Source organism: Cnephaeus nilssonii, assembly GCF_951640355.1.
Source record: "Cnephaeus nilssonii genome assembly, chromosome: 17".
NCBI classification, from domain to species: domain Eukaryota; kingdom Metazoa; phylum Chordata; class Mammalia; order Chiroptera; family Vespertilionidae; genus Cnephaeus; species Cnephaeus nilssonii.
The window spans coordinates 59324780-59345568 of record NC_137088.1 but is presented as its reverse complement, the minus strand read 5'-3'; the positions used below and the strand labels follow the sequence as shown (position 1 = coordinate 59345568).

At 42.5% G+C, this 20789-nt stretch overlaps 1 protein-coding gene across 1 annotated transcript in view; it reads right to left on the bottom strand.

Annotated features, from left to right (window-relative positions):
- Positions 1–867: 867 nt before the first annotated feature.
- The window catches only part of GXYLT2 (glucoside xylosyltransferase 2), a 75463-nt gene continuing 55541 nt past the window's right edge, over positions 868–20789 (bottom strand). The window contains exon 6 of the mRNA XM_079795699.1: positions 868–1327. Coding sequence (XP_079651825.1) covers positions 1145–1327 — 183 coding nt within the window. The 3' untranslated portion in view covers positions 868–1144. The remainder of the gene's footprint in view (positions 1328–20789) is intronic.

Below are 20789 nucleotides of genomic sequence, written 5' to 3'. Positions count from 1 at the left end.
ATTAAATTCAAAGTTGCCCAAAAGTTTAAAGAGAGGAGGCCACACCTACTGATGATGTAAGAGATAAAATGTTCTTGTCTGTGGGCAAACAAAATTCTATCTTTTTGCTAAATAAACCCCCCAGGTTTAATACAATTAGTCAATTTTCTCTCAAAAGCTGTGGTTTCATAGGCACTTCTTATGATTCAGTCTTCCACAAATTTCAGTAAGTTTTCTTAGAAAAGCAACCCTAGAGATGGTTTTGTCAACTTTTTAGTTTCTTACATAAAAATCTCAACATACGGGCCAGCTTTTACTCAGACTACCTGTTTTAGATATGTGATACAATGGGGAAGATAACCAGCAAGTAAAGATAGAAATTGTGGTGAAAAAGCTGGAAGGAACTACATTAAAATAGCAATCTTTTTCACTGGCTGGTAGAATTATGGCTAATCTAATCTTGATTTTTGGTTCATTAAACTAAATTATCTACAAGTTTTTAAAATTTGTTTTACAACAAGCATGTATTACTTCAATTACAAAGGTGTGAAAGAGCCAATTGCATAGAAAGAGTTGCAGGAATACAGAATAAATATATCACCTCAGCCCAGCTGGGGTGGTTTACTGGTTGAGTGTCAACCCATGAACCAAGAAGTCACTGGTTCGATTCCCAGTTAGGGCACATGCCCAGGTTGTGGCTCCATCCCCAGTAGAGGCTGTGCAGGCGGCAGCCAATCGATGACTCTCATTATTGATGTTCCTATCTCTCCCTCCCTCTCCAAAATCAATAATATATATATATATATATATATATATATATATATATATATATCTCAACTCAAATGTCACTGATACTGTTTCAGACACTTAACAGGAATTGAAGGTCTAACAAAAGTTCCTTTTTCACAGCTAGCTCAACCTAAACAATGTTAGATGAGTAATAACATATTTTTAAAAATAACTAGAGAGAGATAAATAGCATTTTAGAAAAAAAAATAAAGCCTATTTTTCTTTAGGGGCAACTAATTTAGCAACATTTAAAAGCTTTTAAAACTCAAATGTCATAGAGCACCATTAGATATTCACACAGAAATGACCCAGGCAGCTTAGAGACGACTCTTCCTCATTAGTGAGATGCCTGATTAACTGCAACAAGATGAAACATTCAGCGCATCTGGTTGGGGCCAACATGCATGATGATATGCTTCTCATAAGCCCTTTTCATTGTTTTCTCAATTTGCTTCAGAAACACTTGTGGGATTCGTCCACATAAAGTGTGTACAGTTTCCAAAAACTTCAACTGAAGAGGGTAATACATGGATTGAAAGAGATTGTCTTGAAAGGGAAACTGAAAGAAAGAAAAAATTTTATTTTAGTTACTAAAATGATATTTAAAATGCAAACAACTTTTACTAAGAAATGAAGCAGGAAATTACTGTAAGCATGCAGGCACAGTCTGTATATACACAGTCTGTATGGTGACAAGGCCTCTGAGAACCCAGGGTCAAATCTTTACTTAATCCTGTGCAATCCAAAGCAATCATTAACCCATTCGTGGCTTCAGTTTCTTTACCTTTAAAAAAAAAAAGATGATGTACTTGGGTCCTTAAAGCTCTTAAAATCTTGTAAGACTCAAGTAGATACATAATCTACTATAATAAAACAGGAAATTCTTCATAATTTTTGCCTTTATAGTCCAGAGTTTAGCAATTACTACTAACATTTATTAACAATGAACTTTATTTTAATAATTCAGATACCAAATACTAGTTGGTGGCTATTTCCCTCTTACTATTAAGGTTTCAAAAAATTTCTCTTGTTTTACCATGGAATATGTTCATGAGTATTATTTTCGAAAATAAAAATTTCAAGAGAAACCAAGATGGCGACATAAACACCTAAACTGCTGCCTCGCACAACAATTTCAAAACTACAACTAAAAGACAAAATGAACATCATCCAGAACCACAGGAAATCTGGCTGAGTGGAAATTCTACAACTAGAAGGAAAGAGGAAAGCACAAGGCAAATCAGAGGAACTGTAAAAGGCTGAGGTACGGAGATATGCGCTCAGGTGGCTGAGTGCCTGGATGGCTTTCTCTAGCAGGAAGGAGACAAATGCTCCCAACTGCACTGAACCCCAGTTCCAACTGCACTGAACTCCAGTTCCAGGCGAGACCCTGAGGACCCAGGCTTATACGGGGGGATTCTGGACTGTGGGGCGGAAACTAAGGGCAACCGCGAAGGCAGAGGTCTGGAGGAGCGCGCGCGCGTGTGCATGAAGAGAACTACCAGCACAGAAGTTGTCCCAGCGTAGACACAGCTGATCCTCACAGTCAATTGGCCTGGAGGTAAATCCCTCCCAGTGATACCAACAATAATCAAGACTTAACTACAACAAGGCTGTGCACACAGTCCACAAAGGGGTGCACCAAGAGTGTCCACCTCAGGTAACTGGGAGACTGACCCATTGAACCATATAGGACACCTAACACACAAAGCCACCCTACCAACTCAGGGAAGCAGTGAAAATGCAGAGACAAAGAAACAGATCACAAATGAAAGAAATGGAGGAAAACAAACGACTGGATATAGAGTTCAAAACCACGGTTATAAGGTTTTTCAGGAATTTCCTAGGAAAGACTGATAAATTTAGCAAGACCCTCAAGGATAAGAAAAAGGACCAACTAGAAATTAAACATACACTGACTGAAATAAAAAATATTATACAGAGACCTAACAGCAGACTAGAGGACCACAAGAATCAAGTCAAAGATTTGAAATACAAAGAAGCAAAAAACACTCAACTGGAAAAGCAAAAAGAAAAAAGAATCCAAAAATTTAAAGATGGTGTAAGAAGCCTCTGGGACAACTTCAAGCGTACCAACATCAGAATTATGGGGGTGCCAGAAGAGAGAGAGAGCAAGATACTGAAAACCTATTTGAAGAAATAATGACTGAAAACTTCCCCCACCTGGTGAAAGAAATAGACTTACAAGTGCAGGAAGCGCACAGAACCCCAAACAAAAGGAATCCAAAGAGGACCACACCAAAACACATCATAATTAAAATGCCAAGAGCAAAAGACAAAGAGAGAAACAGTTAGTTACCTACAAGGGTGTCAGGGCCAGCCTGACGGTTGAACCGGGCTGAGGTAGGGAGGTGGGAATTGAGAAAAGAAAGAAAGACAGGAAAGCGGGGTCGGGAGGACTGCAGGTCCTCGAGAGACTGCAGCGAGTTTATTAACTGCGTAATTACTTTTATACACAAACACTTGAAAAGGAGGCCTGTGAAGAGCAATGTACTCTTTGTTCCTCTTAATCTCTAAGGGAGAGACAGAGCAGAAGGACATATTCTCGGTACAGCAAATCAGGCAGATTCTCAGTATAGTAAATTTCAGTAAACAGTTACAGACTTCTTGGCAAGCCATGAAAGGTTGCTCTCATCCTACTGATAACCACCATCCAAACAAGCCTGGGAAAACTGTGTGGGTAGAGGACAGCCTTGCTAGTCCCTTCGGGTGCAAGGACTGTGTCAGCTTACACCCGGTCTCCAACAGATCCCCTTTTTTGTTTTTTAGGCTACCAATAATAAAAGTAAAATTTAAACATTAATAATAAAGCTCTAATATTAAAACAATTGCAAACAATGCCAATGTAAAACTAAATTACATACATGTTATTTTCAAAACTTGAATGTTAAGAGCAAAACTCTGGCTAATAAATAATAACAAAACAATAAGAGAGAAATCAAAACTATTGACATATTAACATTGTTAGCTACTAAATGAAAGAAAGTCTCTTGTGCTGCTGCTGTGTGGGTAGAGGACAGCCTTGCTAGTCCCTTCGGGTGCAAGGACCATGTCAGCTTACACCCGGTCTCCAACACAAGGGAGTACCCATAGGATTGTCAGCTGATTTCTCAACAGAAACTATGCAGGCCAGACGGCAGTGGCAAGAAATATTCAAAGTGATGAATAGCAAGAACCTACAACCAAGATTACTCTACCCAGCAAAGCTATCATTCAGAATTGAAGGTCAGATAAAGAGCTTCACAGATAAGAAAAAGCTAAAGGAGTTCATCACCACCAAACCAGTATTATATGAAATGCTGAAAGGTATTCTTTAAAAAGAGGAAAAAGAAGAAAAAAGTAAAGATAAAAATTATGAACAACAAATACATGTCTTTCAACAAGTGAATCTAAAAATCAAGTGAATTAAAAATCTGATGAACAGAATAAACTGGTGAATATGATAGAATCAGCGGCATAGAAAGGGAGTGGACTGAAAATTCTCAGGGGCAAAGGGGTGTGGGGGGAGCAGGAAGAGACTGGACAAAACCTGTACATTTATGGATGAGGACAGTGCGGGGGAGGGTAAGGGCAGAGGGTGGGATGGTAACTGGGTGGGGGGAAAAAGGAAGAACAATTGTAATAATCTGAACAATAAAGATTTATTAAATTAAAATTTTTTTTCAGACCATTTAGTTATGAGCATGTGTCAAAGTTTTATTACAATATTGTTGAAAGTGAAAAGGCCTCTAGTCACTCAAGTTAAAGATTTATTGTTGGGAAGGACATTTTATACCACACACACACACACACACACACACACACACACACACACACACAAAAGAAAGCCGAAGAAAAAAACGGTGGGAGGCTCTTGCCTTCCAGCAGAGTGGGTGAGTGTCTGGTTCTCTACAACAAGCTTCAATCCCTTTAAAGTTAATCAGAAATATTACTTAATCATGTTTAGCAGAAATCAGATTTCTTCCAAGAAGGAGGCTATGCATTATATGATACAAGATGGTTCTGTCCAAAACCATGTTTAGGACACTTTTTTACATGGAACAATCTAGACCATTGATGAATTCCTTTTCAGCACTGTATCCCCAGTGACAGAAACAGAGTAGGTCAAAACTATGGAGTCATCCTTGATTCCTCTCTTTCCCTTACATCCTTTAGCCAATCCATCAGCAAGTGCTATAACTCTGTCTTGATAACATATCCCAAACATGCCCACTTCTTCCGATCTTCCTGCTATCACACAAATGCATGCCAGCCCCATCTCTCACCTGAATGGCTTCAATAAGTGTCATTAAAGAGCCATTGTATTTTCACTCTTGCACCCTTTACACCAAGTTACCAAGGAGATATTTTTAAAGTATAGGTCAGCGCATATAATTTTCATGCAGGGGCTTTTAACTGCAATTAGAGTAAGAGTCCAACTCCTCTCTTGCCCTAAAGCAGGGGTCCTCAAACTTTTTAAACAGGGGGCCAGTTCACTGTCCCTCAGATCATTGGAGGGCCGGACTATAGTTTAAAAAAAACTATGAACAAATTCCTATGCACACTGCACATATCTTATTTTGAAGTAAAAAAACAAAACGGCAAAAACACTCGCATGTGGCCCGCAGGCCGTAGTTTGAGGACACCTGCCCTAAAGTTTCCATGTGACCTAGAACTCTCCATGCTCATCTCCTCTCTCCTCTTGTTTCATCATTCTGCTCACTATGGCTACTTCCATGTCTTTTTGGAACACCAACTCATTCCTGTCTTGCTGACTTTCACTAGGTTAATCCTTCTACTTAGCAGTATCTTTCCACAGATTTCCCCATAGCTTCTTTCATCTGATCATGCCTCAGGCTTACATAAGCCACCCTCAGGATCTTAGCTCATCAACTCTTCTCTTTACCTGTGACTCGGTCCCTCACCCTGCCCTGGTTCCCTTTTATTACCTCCCACTATCTGATACAATTTTAAAATGTTTATTGTTCATACTTGGGGCCCAGTGCATGAAATTCGTGCACTGGGGGGGGGGGTCTCCTCAGCCCAGCCTGCCCCCTCTCACATACTGGGAGCCCTCAGGGGATGTCCTACTGACGGCTTAGGCCCGCTACCCATTGGGAGCTGCAGTCTGGCCTCCCTTTGAGAGACAACCGGGCTGATCAGGGAAAGGCACCAGCCCCATCACCCCGCTGCTGCAGCCACTGCCAGTCACCGCAGCCACCAAGGTGTTTTCATCAACACGACCCCAGTCCCTTCACCAAGAAAAAATGACAACTTTCTTTAGGCATTTTCAAGATGTGTCTTTCATAGAATATGACATTTCTTTCTCTTTTTTTTATCCTCACCTGAGTATATGTTTCCATTGACTTTTAGAAAATGTGAAAGAGAAAGGGAAAGACAAGAGAGAAACATCAAAGTGAGAGGAATACTTTGATTGCTTGCCTCCTGCATGAGCCCTGACCTGGGCCCCAGCCAGGGAGGAGCCTGAAACTTAGGTACATGCCCTTGATCAGAATCTAACCTGGACTCTGTGGGTGGCAAACCTAGGCATTATCCACTGAGCCAAACTGGCTAGGGCAGGTTATGACATTTCTTAGCCCTCCAGCAGCGGACCTTCGTTTTTTTCTCCAGGAGTGTGGTGGAAAAGCCCTAGATCACCTTTTTGGATTCTTATACCCAAGTTACTAAGAATATTACCAGTGGCATACAGGGAGCTTAGCCAATGAGCGGTCAGAAAAGGTGTTTCCTCTATAGTTCACACCTATCTCCTGTGATCTCCAGCTCCGCCCCTGCCAAGGCCTTCCTCCAGCCCTTGGCAGAGGACCCCCAGCTGGCTCCGATCGCCTGCAGGGACCCCCAGCTGGCTCAATCGCCCGGCTCCACCCCCAGCCAAGGCTGCAAGCCTCTGGCCAAGGCTTGGGCTCTGGGCAGGGACCCCCAGCTGGCTCCGATCCCCTGCAGGGGACCCCAGCTGGCTCCAATCGCCTGCAGGGGACCCCAGCTGGCTCTGATCACCTGTGGGGGACCCCAGCTGGCTCCAATCTTCCCCTCTGATCTTCGGCTCCAATCGCCCAGTTCCCACCATGGCTGCTCATTGAGGCTGCAGCCATCTTGGTTGGATGTATTTGCATATTCGCTTTCTGATTGGCTGGTGGGCGTGGCTTGTGAGTGTAGTGGAGTGATGATTTGCATATTACTCTTTTATTAGATAGGATGAGTATTATCTGGCTTCCTCTACCCAAAATATATGCTTCATGAGGACAGGGCTTTGTCAGTCTTGTTAGTTCTGACTTCCCTAGAGCCTCCTGCATAAAATAGGTTCTTCTTAGATGATTGTTGAAAGGATTATTGAAAGAATGTGTATCTGATAGATGAATTTCCTTGGATCACGATAGGAGGAGATTGCACTTCCTTTTTATACAAACACATATACACCAGATTAAGGAGAGAGAGAGAGAGTGTGTGTGTGTGTGTGTGTGTGTGTGTGTGTGAGAGAGAGAGAGAGAGAGAGAGAGAGAGAGAGAGAGAGAAGGGAACAGAGATAGGAAAAATATTTTCAAAGACAAATGTAAAGGGAGAAAAATATAGTGAGAGAGAGAAATAAAGGCAAGAAAAGAAAGCAATGAGAAAGTGTAAGCAATGTAGGGAAAGAGATAAGTGTGAACTGTTATCATCAAAACAATTTCTAATTATTGAGCACAGCCATATGTGAGGCATACTGGAAGTTTAAAGACCATCATTTGTTGAAATCTCATAACACTGTTGTGAAGTATATAATATTATCTTCATTTCACAGATGAGGAAACTAAGGCCCAGCATGGGAATAGCACAGAGTTAATGACTAATAACCAGAAAGTAACCAAATTTGGACCTGAACCCAGGTCTGTTGATCCACAAAGACAAGCCCTGACCCTACTTATCTGTGATGCACATCACTGGGGAGAGTTGGGAAATACATATTTTATAATGTAATCTGCCTATATTTACTCATATTTCAGGATGGGTTTAGTGATATTCTGATTGAAAGGCTTGAAAGAAAAAGCCTTTTTTTGATCCACCAGAAAACAAACAAGATAGAGTGTAACTACAGAATCAAACTTGATCAATTCCAAACCAGGGATGACAGATCACAAATGAAATCTGAGAATGGCTCTGATGTACATATATCTGCTCAACACCTCTTTATATGCCACTTGTATTCCTGAATGGGCTTGCCCCCTGGAGTCAGTGTTTGAATATCTAAGTATGATGATATCACTAAGTACAAAACAAATTTCCTATGTATGCAAATCACCTGGTATTTGCAAACCAACAGGTCAGTGCATATCATTTAGAAATATAGGAAATATAGAAAAAGAGGTGTTAGGCATGGGCATTCAAAACCTTCTCTGCACAGAAGATAATTCTAGGAAATTTAGAGCTGGAATTCTCTGGGAATCTCCTTAGTGAAATCTACATTTTCACATAGGAGAAATGTGTTATTATATTGCAGGATTCACCCTCTACCTCACTCCTGCCAAAGTCAGCACATGAATCTGGGGAAGATTCCTCAATCCTAACAGAAAAAAATAAAATAAATAAAGTCTGCATGTTTTAAGTTAGGGGGTCAACAAACTTTTCCTGTAAAGGGCTAGATAATAAATACTTTAGACTTTGTGGACTATATGATTAGTCACTACTACTCATTTCCACCATTGCAGCATGAAAGCAGCCACAGACAATACAAAAACGAATAGTTGCCACTATGTCCCAATAATACTTTATTTATGAATGCTGAAATTTGAATGTTATATAATTTTCTCATGTCCTAAAATATTCTTTTTATTTTTAATTAAAAGCCATTATTGGATAGCCACAGGGAACTGAGAAAAAAATTGAAAGAGAGTAAAAACAAACAAGCAAACAAACAAAAATTCTTAACTCACATATCTTACAAACACTGGCAGCAAGCTGGATTAGGCCTAAATTTGGTGACCCCTAGTTATGTCTTGGAATTGTCAATGAAATTAAGGGAAGAATAGATGAAGTTAGTGAGAACTTCAACAAAGAGGCAGTACATTTTTTTGTTTGTTTTTTGTTGTTGAAATGTTTGTTTATTTATTTATTTATTTTATTATTATTATTTTTTAAATTTCTTTATTGATTAAGGTGTCACATATTTGTCCTCATCCCCCCATTCCCATCCCACACCCCTCCCCACTGATGCCCCCACGCCCCTGTTGTCCTTAACCATTGGTTAGGCTCGTATGCATGCACACAAGTCCTTTGGTTGATCTCTCCCCCCTACCCCCACCCTCCCCTCCCCTCCCTCTGAGGCCCGACAGTCCGATCGATGCCTCCTTGTTTCTGGGTCTGTTCTTGTTCATCAGTCTAGGTTGTTCATCATTTCCCCTAGCTGAGTGAGATCATGTGTTACTACAAATATACTTATAAGAACCGAATGTGAGACGAGCAATAATAGTTATGCTGACAGGCAAATGAATAAGTCTGTAGTGAGTTTCTTTGTGGACCAACAGATCTTTTGAGACCCAATTTCAATGTCCACCAGTTCCTTATGTGTACATGTCAGCACTGACTTTTCAGTTCAGGATGGTGGACCAATGGTGGTAATGCAGGTCTGACTCCTTCTGGTTTGGTCTCACCCAGACCCAGGGGCGCGGCCTCACCCGGACTCAGGGGCGCGTGTCCTCACCTGGACCCGGGACCCAGAATCACCCGGGCCCTGGGGCGCGTGGCCTCACCCGGACCCAGGGGCGCGTGGCCTCAGCCGGACCCAGGTGCATGTGACCTCACCCGGACCCAGGATCCAGCCTCACCCAGACCCGGGGGTGCGCGGCCTCACCCGGTCCCGGGGGCACGCGGTCTCACCCAGACCCAAGGGCGCAGCCTCACCCAGACCCGGGACCCAGCCTCACCTGGACCCAGGGCGCGGCCTCACCCTGACCCAAGGGCGCGGCCTCACCCTGACCCAAGGGCGCGGCCTCACCCTGACCCAAGGGCACGGCCTCACCTGGACCCGGGACACAGCCTCACCCAGACTCAGGGGCACGTGGCCTCACCCGGACCCAGGGGCACGCGGCTTCGCCCGGACCTGGGACCCAGCCTCACCCGGATCCAGGGGCGCGCAGCCTCACCCGGACCTGGGACTCAGCTTCACCCTGCCCCGGGTCCCAGCCTCGCCCGGACCCAGGGGCGCGTGGCCTCACCCGGACCCGGGACCCAGCGGGGCTTCGTCTTCTTGATCTCAATTCCTGTCGGTCAATTCCTTCTCAGCAATTCCTCCAGCTATTTTCTCAAAGCTCCGGGGCGGCTGCCGCGGAACTCACTGGGCAGCGGGCTCGGGGAAGCTCCGGTGAGCAGAGATTCTCGAAGGACTCAGAGGTCAGCAAGCACGGAGTCTCCCACCCCATGTCCCCCAGGGGCTCGTCTGTCCGTGCTCGGCAGCGAGCGGAGCCATCCCCTCAGCCGGGGACCGCCAGGGGAACTGCGCCAAGCACGTTCCAGGCCGCCATTGTGTTGCCAGAGCCGTAGTTCTTAAAGTGTGATCTTTGGCTCACCGGCATCAGCATCATCCCGCGTCCCCCTCTCTTTTATTCTAGTTGTAGAGCATCCGCTCAGCCAGCCCTCCGGTGGTTCTGGATGGTGTCTGCTCTGTTTTCCAGTTGTCAAGAGGCAGTAAATTTTAAAAAGACATAGACACCATAAAAGAGAACTAGTCAAAATGAATAATGAAATAACTAAAATGAAAAATATACTAAGAGGAATCAATAGCAAATTAGATAAAGCAGAGGACTGAATCTGCAATTTATAGCACAAAGTAGTGGAAAACACCAACTAGGAACAACAAAAAGAAAAAATAATTTTAAAAAATGAGAATATTTTAAGGAATATTTGGGACAACATCAAGGGTAACAACATTTGCATCATAGGGGTACCAGAAGGAGAAAAGAGAGAAATAATAATTGAAAACTTTGCTAACCTGGTGAAAGAAATATACAAGTCCAAGAAGTGCAGAGAGTCCCAAACAAGATAGACACAAAGAGGACAACACTATGACACATCATAATTAAAATGCTAACGGATAAAAGCAAAGAGATAATCTTAAAAGCAGCAAGAGAAAAGCATTTAGTTACTTACAAGGGAGCTCCCATAAGACTGTCAGCTGATTTCTCAACAGAAACTTTCCAGGCCAGAATGCACTGGTACAAAATATTCAAAGTGACCTATAATCAAGATTATTCTACCAAGGAAGAACCAAGATGGTGGCATAGGTAAACACCTACACTTGCTGCCTCTCACAATCACATCAAAATTACTAAAAGGTAGAACAACTACCATCCAGAACCGTGGGAAAGCTGGCTGAGTGGAAGTTCCACAATTAGAGAGGTGAAGAAAGTGCACTGAGATTGGTAGTATGTGTGGAGACACGGAAAGTGCTGGCACCTGGATGTGCTGCTCTTTTAATCAGGAGGGAGTTACAAGCTCCCGCTTGCTCTGAACTCCAGTTCCGGGTGAGACTCTGGGGGACCCAGACACATACAAGAAGAAACTGGACTGTCTGGCATTGGGACAGGAACGTGAGGGCAGTTTTCTCTCAGAGGTGCTCCCAGCGATCATTGTTCCTGCATGGAGGCACAGGACAAGGAGACCCGGGGACCTCTCTGGTGCAGGGCTGACTGGCAGCCATTGCTGTTTGCTCTGCACTGGTGATTTCCAGAGACCCCGCCCCACCCAATTTACAATCATACCCAAGCTGTGCACATCGGCTTTTGCATATGAATGGTCTGTCCTTTCTCCACCTAAAACCTGTCAAGCTGCAGCTGGGTCAGAGAGCCCCAGAGATTCCAAAAGAAGGCCCAAGGCCCGACAGCAGCAGCCTGCCCTGCTTCCCAGCTGGGCCTCATCTGGGCACTTCCAAAAGCCATACAAAGAGGAGGAATCTGCAGATCTCTCTGTAGCTCCTACTGGGCAGCCCCAGGCACTGGCAGACTTTGCACCTCCTTGGAGATCCAAGAGCCAGTGTACCCAGTGGTCAATGTGAGACCATCCAGATTACAACTCCTCACATGCATAAGAGACATACTCAAGGGGCAGACTTGGTGAGCACCAAAGCCCCACTGAAGCCAGTCCTGCCCCATAAGGGTGTCTCCTGCACAGCAGATCTTCCATTGTAGACATAGCTGGTCCTCGCAGCCAATTGGCCTGGAAGTCAATTCCTCCCAGTGATACCAACAGCAATCAAGGCTTAACTACAACAAGACTGTGCACACAGCCCACAAAGGGGTGCACCAAGAGTGTCAACCTCAGGTGACTGGGGAGGCTGAACTACTGGGCCCTATAGGACACCTAACACACAAGACCACTCTATCAACTCAAGGACACTTAGCAGCTACACAGTACATATAAATAAACACAGGAAAGCAGCCTAAATATGGAGACAAAAAAAACAAGAAACAAATGAAAGAAATGGATGAAAGCAAAATGCTGGATATAGAGTTTAAAACCACAGTTATAAGGTTACTCAAGAATCTTCTAGAAACCTCCGAGGAATTTAGTGAGACCCTCAAGGAGATGGAAAAGGACCAGTCAGAAATTAAGCATACACAGACTGAAATAAAGAATAATATACAAAGATTCAACAGCAGACTAGAGGATCCCAAGAATAAAGTCAAAGATTTGAAATACAAAGAAGCAAAAAACACCCAAATGAAAAAGCAAAAAGAAAAAATAATCCAAAAATATGAAAATAATGTAAGGAGCCTCTGGGACAACTTCAAGTGTACCAACATCAGAATTATGGGGGTGCCAGAAGAAGAGAGAGAGCAAGATACTGAAAACCTATTTGAAGAAATAATGACTAAAAACTTCCCCAACCTGGTGAAAGAAATAGACTTACAAGTCCAGGAAGCGCACAGAACCTCAAACAAGAGGAATCCAAAGAGGACCACACCAAGACATATCATAATTAAAATGCCAAGGGCAAAAGACAAAGAGATAATCTTAAAAGCAGCAAGAGAAAAACAGTTAATTACCTACAAGGGAGTACCCTTATGACTGTCAGCTGATTTCTCAACAGAAATTATGCAGGCCAGAAGGGAGTGGCAAGAAATATTCAAAGTGATGAATAGCAAGAACCTACAACCAAGATTACCCAGCAAAGCTATCATTCAGAATTGAAGGTCAGATAAAGAGCTTCACAGATAAGAAAAAGCTAAAGGAGTTCATCACCGCCAAACCAGTATTATATGAAATGCTGCAAGGTATTCTTTAAGAAGAGGAAGAAGAAGAAAAAGGTAAAGATAAAAAAATTTGAACAACAAAGTGACAACAAATACATATCTATCAACAAGTGAATCTAAAAATCAAGTGAATAAAAAACCTGATGGCCCTAGCCAGTTTTGCTCAGTGGATAGAGCATCGGCCTGCAGACTGAAGGGTCCCAGGTTCGATTCCGGTAAAGAGCATGTACCTTGGTTGCGGCACATCGCCAGTGGGGTGTATGCAGGAGGCAGCTGATCAATGTTTCTCTCTCATCGATGTTTCTAACTCTATATCCATCTCCTTTCCTCTCTGTAAAAAATCAATAAAATATATATTTTTTAAAAACCCTGATGAACAGAATAAACTGGTGAATGTAATAGAATCAGGGGAATGGAAAGGGAGCAGACTGACAATTCTCAGGGGTAAAGGGTTGTGGGATTGCAGGAACAGATTGAACAAAGAGCTTACACCTATGGGCAAGGTCAGGGGGTAGGGAAAGGCCTGGAGTAGGGAAGGAACTGGGTGGAGGGGAGCTATGGGGGGAAAAAGAGGAACATCTGTAATAATATGAACAATAAAAAAAAAAAAGATTACTCTACCCAGAATGGCTGTAATTTAGAATTGAAGAAGACATAAAGAGCTTCCCCAAAAAAGAAAAAGCTAAAGGAGTTTATCATCACTAAACCAGTATTACAAGAAATGGAAAGGGACTTCTTTAACAGAAAAGAGCACAAATATGAATAATAAATAGCAAAAACTATATACCTATCAATAATCACCTTAAATATAAATGGATTAAATACTCCAATCAAAGACATGGGGTAGATACATAAATAAGAAAACATGAACCAAAAGTAGGCTGACTAAAAGAGAACCATTTCAGATAGAAACATACATACAAACAGGAAGTAAATGCATAAAAAAGGATACGTGTAAATGAAAACAACAACAAAAAAACTTGTCTAGCAATGATATCAGGCAAAATAGACTTTTAAAAAAGTATGAGACAAACAAGGAGATTTCATAATGATAAAAAGATCAATTAAACAAGAGACTATAACTCTAATAAACATTTATATACCTAACAAGGAGCACCTAAATTTATAAAGCAAATATTGACAGATACATTGAGAAATAGCTAGAAATATAGTAGTTGTAAGGAACTTAACACATAATTGATATCAAAGGATAGGTTATCCATACAGAAAGTATACACAATCTTTTCAAGCACACATGGGACATTTTCCAGAATAGACCACATGATAAGCCACAAAACAAGTCTCAATAAATTTAAGAAGGTGGAAATCATATCAAGTATCATCTCCAACTACAATAGTATGAAACTACAAATTAATTACAAGAAGAAAACGTAAGAACACATGGAGATTAAATATCATGTTACTAAACAATATGGGTTAATAATGACATCAAGGAAGAAATCAAAAGAAACCTTGAGACAAATGAAAATGAAATCATAATGATAAATAAAATCTATGGAAAACAGACAAAGCAATTCTAAGAAGAAATTCATAGCAATGCAGGCCCATTAAAAAAAAAAAAACACCTTAAATAATAATATAACCTTACACCTAAAGAGAATTAAAAAAAAGAACAAACAAAGCCCAAAGTGAGAAGAAAGAAGGAAAAAATAAAAATAAGATGGGGAATAAACACAATAGTCTAAAAACACAATACAAAAGATCAATGAAACCAAGAGCTAGCTCTGTGAAAAGATAAACAAGATTAATAAACCTTTAAACAGATTAAGGAAAAAAAGAAACATGACCCAAATAAATAAAATAGAAATGAAAGAGATGTAATAATAACTGACAACACAGAATGACAAAAGATTATAAAAAATACTACAATAATTTTCCAACAAGTTGAATAATGTGGACAAAAATGCATAAGTTCCTAGGAATGTACAATCTTTCAATACTTAATTTAAAAAAACAACAGAAAAATTGAATAGACCAATAACTACTAACAAAATTGAATCAGTAGTACAAAATTCCCAACAAACAAAAGTCCTGGACCAGATGGCATCATAGTTTATTTTTACTGAAAATTTTAAAGAATTAAAGCTACCCTTCTCAACCTGTTTTTTAAAATTCAAGAGAAAGTAAAGCTACCAAGTTTATTTTATGAGGCCAGCTTTGCCCTAAATACAAAATCAGACAAAGACATTACAAAAAAAGAAAATTATAGGCCAATATTCCTGATGAACACAAATGCAAAAACCCTCAACAAAATATTAGGAAACCAAATTCAGCAATACATTAAAAAGATCACATACCATTATCAAGGGGGATTTATTGCTGGGATGGAAAGATGTTTCCAGGTATGTAAAAACAATTAAAGCAATATACTACATAAACAACATGAAAGATAAAGAAAATCATGTGAACATATCAACAGATGTAGGAAAAGCATTAGACAAAATCTATCATTTATGATGAAAATTCTCAGAAAAGTAAAAATAAATGTAATGAATCTCAACATAATAAAGGTCATATATTACAAACCAATAGATAACATCATACTAACTGGGGAAAATCTAAAAGCATTTTCCTTGATGTTAGGAACAAGACAAAAATGTCCACTTTCATCACTTTTATTCAACTTAGCACTGGACGTCCTAGCCACAGCCATCAGAAAAGGCAAAGAAATAAAAGTCATCCATTAAAAAGCAAAAACTAAAACTGTCATTATTTGCAGATGGCATGATTTTACACAGAGAGCTCTAAATATTTCCCCAAAAACTATTAGAATTGAGAAATGAATTTAGAAAAATAGCAGGATACGAAATAAAAATCCAGAAACCAGTTTGATATTCATACACTAACAATGAACTAACAGAAAGTGAAATTAAAAAAAACAATCCTATTTACTATTGCATCAAAAGTATACCAAGGGGTCCCACAAGATGGACACTTTATCAAGACTGGGACGCATAGCAGTCCTATCCAATACAAGGGTGGGGGAACCCACAAAGAAACAGAAAACATGGGGAAACAGAGAAACGGATCCCAGATAAAAGTATGGGAGGAAACTCTGGAATGAGAAGTAAAAGAAACGGAGGCAAGCAATTTATCAGAAATAGAGTATAAATAATGGTTTTTTAGAATGCTCAACAGCATGAAAAATGACATAGAAACCATTGAAAACAACCAATTGGAAATGAATAATGATATAGATGAAATAAAGAATACACTGAAAGGAATTTAACAGTAGGTTAGAAGAAGCAGAGGATTGAATCAGCAAATTAGAAAATGAGATAGAAAAAAACTCAATGGGAGCAACAAAAAGAAAACATACTTAAAATGCATGAGGACAGTTTAAGGGAACATTGGGAACAGGAAACAGAGCAACATAAGCATCAAAGGGGTACCAGAGGAAGAAGAAAGTTAGCAAAGGATAGAGAACCTGTTTGAAGAAATAATGACAGAAAACTTCCCTGATATTAGGAAGAAAAAACTCACACAAGTCCAACAAGCTCACAGACTCCCAAACAAGATGAACCCAAAAGGACTGACACCAAAAAAAAACTTCTGGAAGATATCAAAAAGACTGGTACGTTATAATTAAACTAGAGGTCCGATGCACAAAGATTCTTGCAAGAATGGGCCTTCCTTCCCTGGCTGCCAGCACCACCTTTGCTCTGGCCAGAGCCGCCTTTCCACCTTCCCACGCTGCCCAGAGGCCCGGAGCTGCTGGGGCAGTGTGGAATGCCTGTGTCCTGCCCTGCCCCTTGCTGCTCGACGCCTGTGTATGCAAATTAACCCACCATCTTTGTTGGGTTAATTTGCATACTCACTCCTAGTTGGCTGGTGGGCATCATGAAGCTATGGTCAATTTGCATCTTACTCTTTTATTAGTGTAGATTGGCAAACACCAACAACAAAATAAGAATCTTAAAGGCTGCCAGAGAGACAGAAAATTACCTATAAGGGATATCCCATCAGACTATCAACTGATTTCTCAACAGAAACACATCAGGCCAGAAGGGAATGGAATGAAATATACAAAGTCAGGCAAATCACGGGTCTGAATCCAAGAATACTGTACCCGGAAAGGCTTTTATTCAAAATTGAAGGTGAAGTCAGGAGCTTCACAGACAGAAAAGGACAAGGGAATTTATTACCACCAAACCAGCAATGCAAGAAATCTAAAGGGACTGCTATAAAAAGAAGAAATAGGAAGGGAAGAAGGAACACAGACATAAAGAATAAAAATGGGAAAAGATGGCAACTGGCAAGAAAGTAGGGAGGGAGAGTGAGGGAGCCATAGAGGAGTGTGTGGACATGTGGTGTGTGTGTGTGTGTGTGTGTGTGTGTGTGTGTGTGTGTGTGTGTGTGAGATAGGGACAGTCAGATCTTGCAGGTCCTACAGGGGGCTGCCAAAACGGACAGTCTTAAATGGCGAAACCACGCTGCCACTGCAAACACTCCAGGGAGGACACCGCCGGCACAGAAACTACGCCATCTTGAAGAACAGAACTGCTTGAGACTAGGATCCTAGCCTCACCACTACCCAATCTGGTCTCAGACGCAAACTGGAACCCTACAGCCACTTGGGTAAAAGACCTGCGACCACAGCTGCAGACACAAGGACACCAAGACTCCAGGCACCCCGACCGTGGATTTCTGTAAGTCACAGAGCCCATGCCCCTCCTCCCTGGCCCACTGCAGCTGCATAGGAACTGCTAGACCCTCTCCACATAAACAGTCCTCCTGCCCACACAGGAAGGCTGATCTGAATTTGACCTGAGGGGCACGGACATGGAGAGGTTGTTTTCTGCAGCTCTCACTCCCACAAAAAGACCCCATGCCCACACAGGGAGTCTGCGCTGAATTTGAGCCTGGGCACACAGACACAGGGAGTTTGTTTCCCCGCAGCTCGCGCTCCCATGACCAGACCCTAGGCACAATCAGGGCAGCTGTGCCACCTGACTTTGATTCTGGATGAGGGCACACCCAAGCGACAGAGACTCCAATACTCGATTCTTGGCACAGGCATGGGGGACATTGACTGCTGGAATACTCTAGGGGACTCTAATTTTCGGCACACAAAAGTGGGGTCTCTTTTTCAGCAAGGTGCAGGTGGGGTCCCTGATTCTAGGTGTACGTATGAGGCTGCACTGAGCACCAGTGACTCTGATCCTGGGTGAGCGGGGCTCACACAGACCCATGGCAGCAACATGTCTTGGTGTCAGAGCTCTTCAGTGACACTAGGTGGAATGAAGCTTCCATTGCACATGGCCCAGGCCCCTGCAACTCAGTGATTGGATCTACTGGTGATAGAATGGGGAGACAATGAAACAATCCCCAGAGAAAAGAAAAAGAGGCATCACCAAGAAAGAAATAAGTGAAACTGAGGCATGCAACATGACAGAAAAGGAAGTCAGAGTAATGGTCGTACAGTTCATAAACTGGATGTATGAGAAAATCAACGACCTATGCAAAAATCAAGAAGTAATCAAAAGTGATATAGCTACAATCAAAAACGCCATGGAAGGTTTCAACAGTAGACTAGAAGAAGTAGAGGAGTGAATTAGTGAGTTAGAAGATAAGGTATCCCTAACTGGTTTGGCTCAGTATATAGAGCCGTCCGCCTGTGGACTGAAAGGTTCCAGGTTCGATTTCGGTCAAGGGCATGTACCTTGGTTGTGGGCACATTCCCAGTAGGAGGTGTGAAGAAGGCAGCTGAGCGATGTTTCTCTCTCATCGGTGTTTCTAGCTCTCTATCCCACTCCCTTACTCTCTGTAAAAAAGCAATAAAATATATTTTAAAAAGGAAGAAGATAAGGTAGAGAAACAAGCCCAATCTGAACACTGGAGAAAAAAAAAATTAAAAAAGCAGGAGGAGAACCTAAGGGAGCTTTGGGACAACACAAGATGAAGTAACATATGTATAATGGGGGTGCCAAAAGGACAAGAAGAGCAGCAAGGTTTAGAGAATCTATTTGAAGAAATAATGACAGAAAACTTCCCTGATATGGGGAAGAAAAATGTTACACAAGTACAGAGAGTTCCAAGCAAGATGAATCCCAAAAGAGCCACACCAAGACATGTCATAATAACAATGGCAAATGTTAACGACAAAGAGAGAATCTTAAAGGCTGCAAGAGAGAGACAGAGAGTTACCTACAAAGGATCCCCCATCAGACTATCAAATGATTTCTCAACAGAAACACATCAAGCAAGAAGGCAATGGAAGGAGGTATACAAAGTGATGCAAAGCAAGGGACTCAATCCAAGAATACTCTATCCAGCAAGATTATCAATAAAAATTGAAGGGAAAATCAGGAGCTTCGCAGACAAAAAAAAAAGGCTAAGGGAATTTATCACTACCAAGACAGCAATGCAAGAAATTCGAAAGGGAATGCTGTAAAAAGAAGAAATAGAAAGGGAGGGACATCAAATCACTTAAAAAAAAAAAAAAAGAGGAGAAAACAAGATGGTGGCATAAGGTAAACACCTAACTGTTGCCTACCACAACAATTTTGAAACTACAACTGGAAAACGAGCGCACACCGTCCAGAACCACCGGAAAGCTGGCAGAGTGGAAAACCTACAACTAGAGAAAAAAAGAGAGGGGGACGCTGAGCCTCAGGAGCTGTGGAGGTGCGGAGATCTGTGAGCGCGGAAAGGGCGGGCGGCTGAATACGCGGCAGGCTTGCTCGCAGCGCGCGGAGAGGGAGGGCAGCAGACGCTGCGTGGCTAGCTTTCTCGTTTGGGAGAAAAACAAAACCTCCCAACTGCACTGAAATCCAGCTGCGGTCAGGGAGAAACTGGTCTATTTGGCAGTGGGCGAGGCTCGAAAGCTGCCTTCTCTCAGAGACGCGCAGCCATTGATTAGGGCACAGAGAAACCTGCCCTCTTAGGGCGGCGCGGACGGAAACCAAGTTTGTCTGTGCCACCCTGAGACTCCGCCCCATCCAAGCTGAGCACAGCCCTCCCAGTGACTGGATTTCTCGTTCGGGAGAAAAACAAAACCTCCGGTCTGCACTGAAATCCAGCCCCAGCTGGGGAGAAACTGATCTGTTAGGCAGCGGGAGAGGCTCGAAAGCTGCCTTCTCAGAGGCTCGCAGCCATTAATTCGGGCACAGAGAAACTGCCCCTCTTAGGGCAGAGCAGACGGGAAACCAAAGCTTGTCTGTGCCACCCTGAGACTCCACCCCACCCAAGCTGAGCACAGAAGCTCTCCCAGCGGAGACACTGCTGATCCTCACAGCCAACTGGCTTGGAGATCAATTCCCGCCAGTGATACCAACAATCCCAACCACTCTGAACTCCAGTTTCTGGGGACACGCGGGGGACCCAGACGCCTACGGGACTCTCGGCCATCGGTTGGACAGTGAGAGTGACTTTTCTGTCGGTGTGGACGACACCAGATTTCAACCACTCTCATAAGGGACACATTCAAGAGGCAGACTCAGTGAGCACCAAAGCCCTACTGTGTCTCTAGCACAGCAATTCTTCCGTTATAGACACAGCAGGCCCTCACAACCAATTGGACCGGAGGTCAATTCCTCCCAGTGTACCAACAGCAATCAGGGCTTTTAACTACACCAAGACTTTCCACTCAGCCCACAAAGGGGAGTACCAAGAGCGACCACCTAGGGTGATTGGGGAAGCTGAGCTACCGGCTCCTGTAGGTCACCGACCACACAAAGCCACTCCATCAACACAGGGAGGCAGCCAAAATGTAGAGACATCGAAGTATGTCACAAGTAGGAGAGATAGATGAAAGCAAAC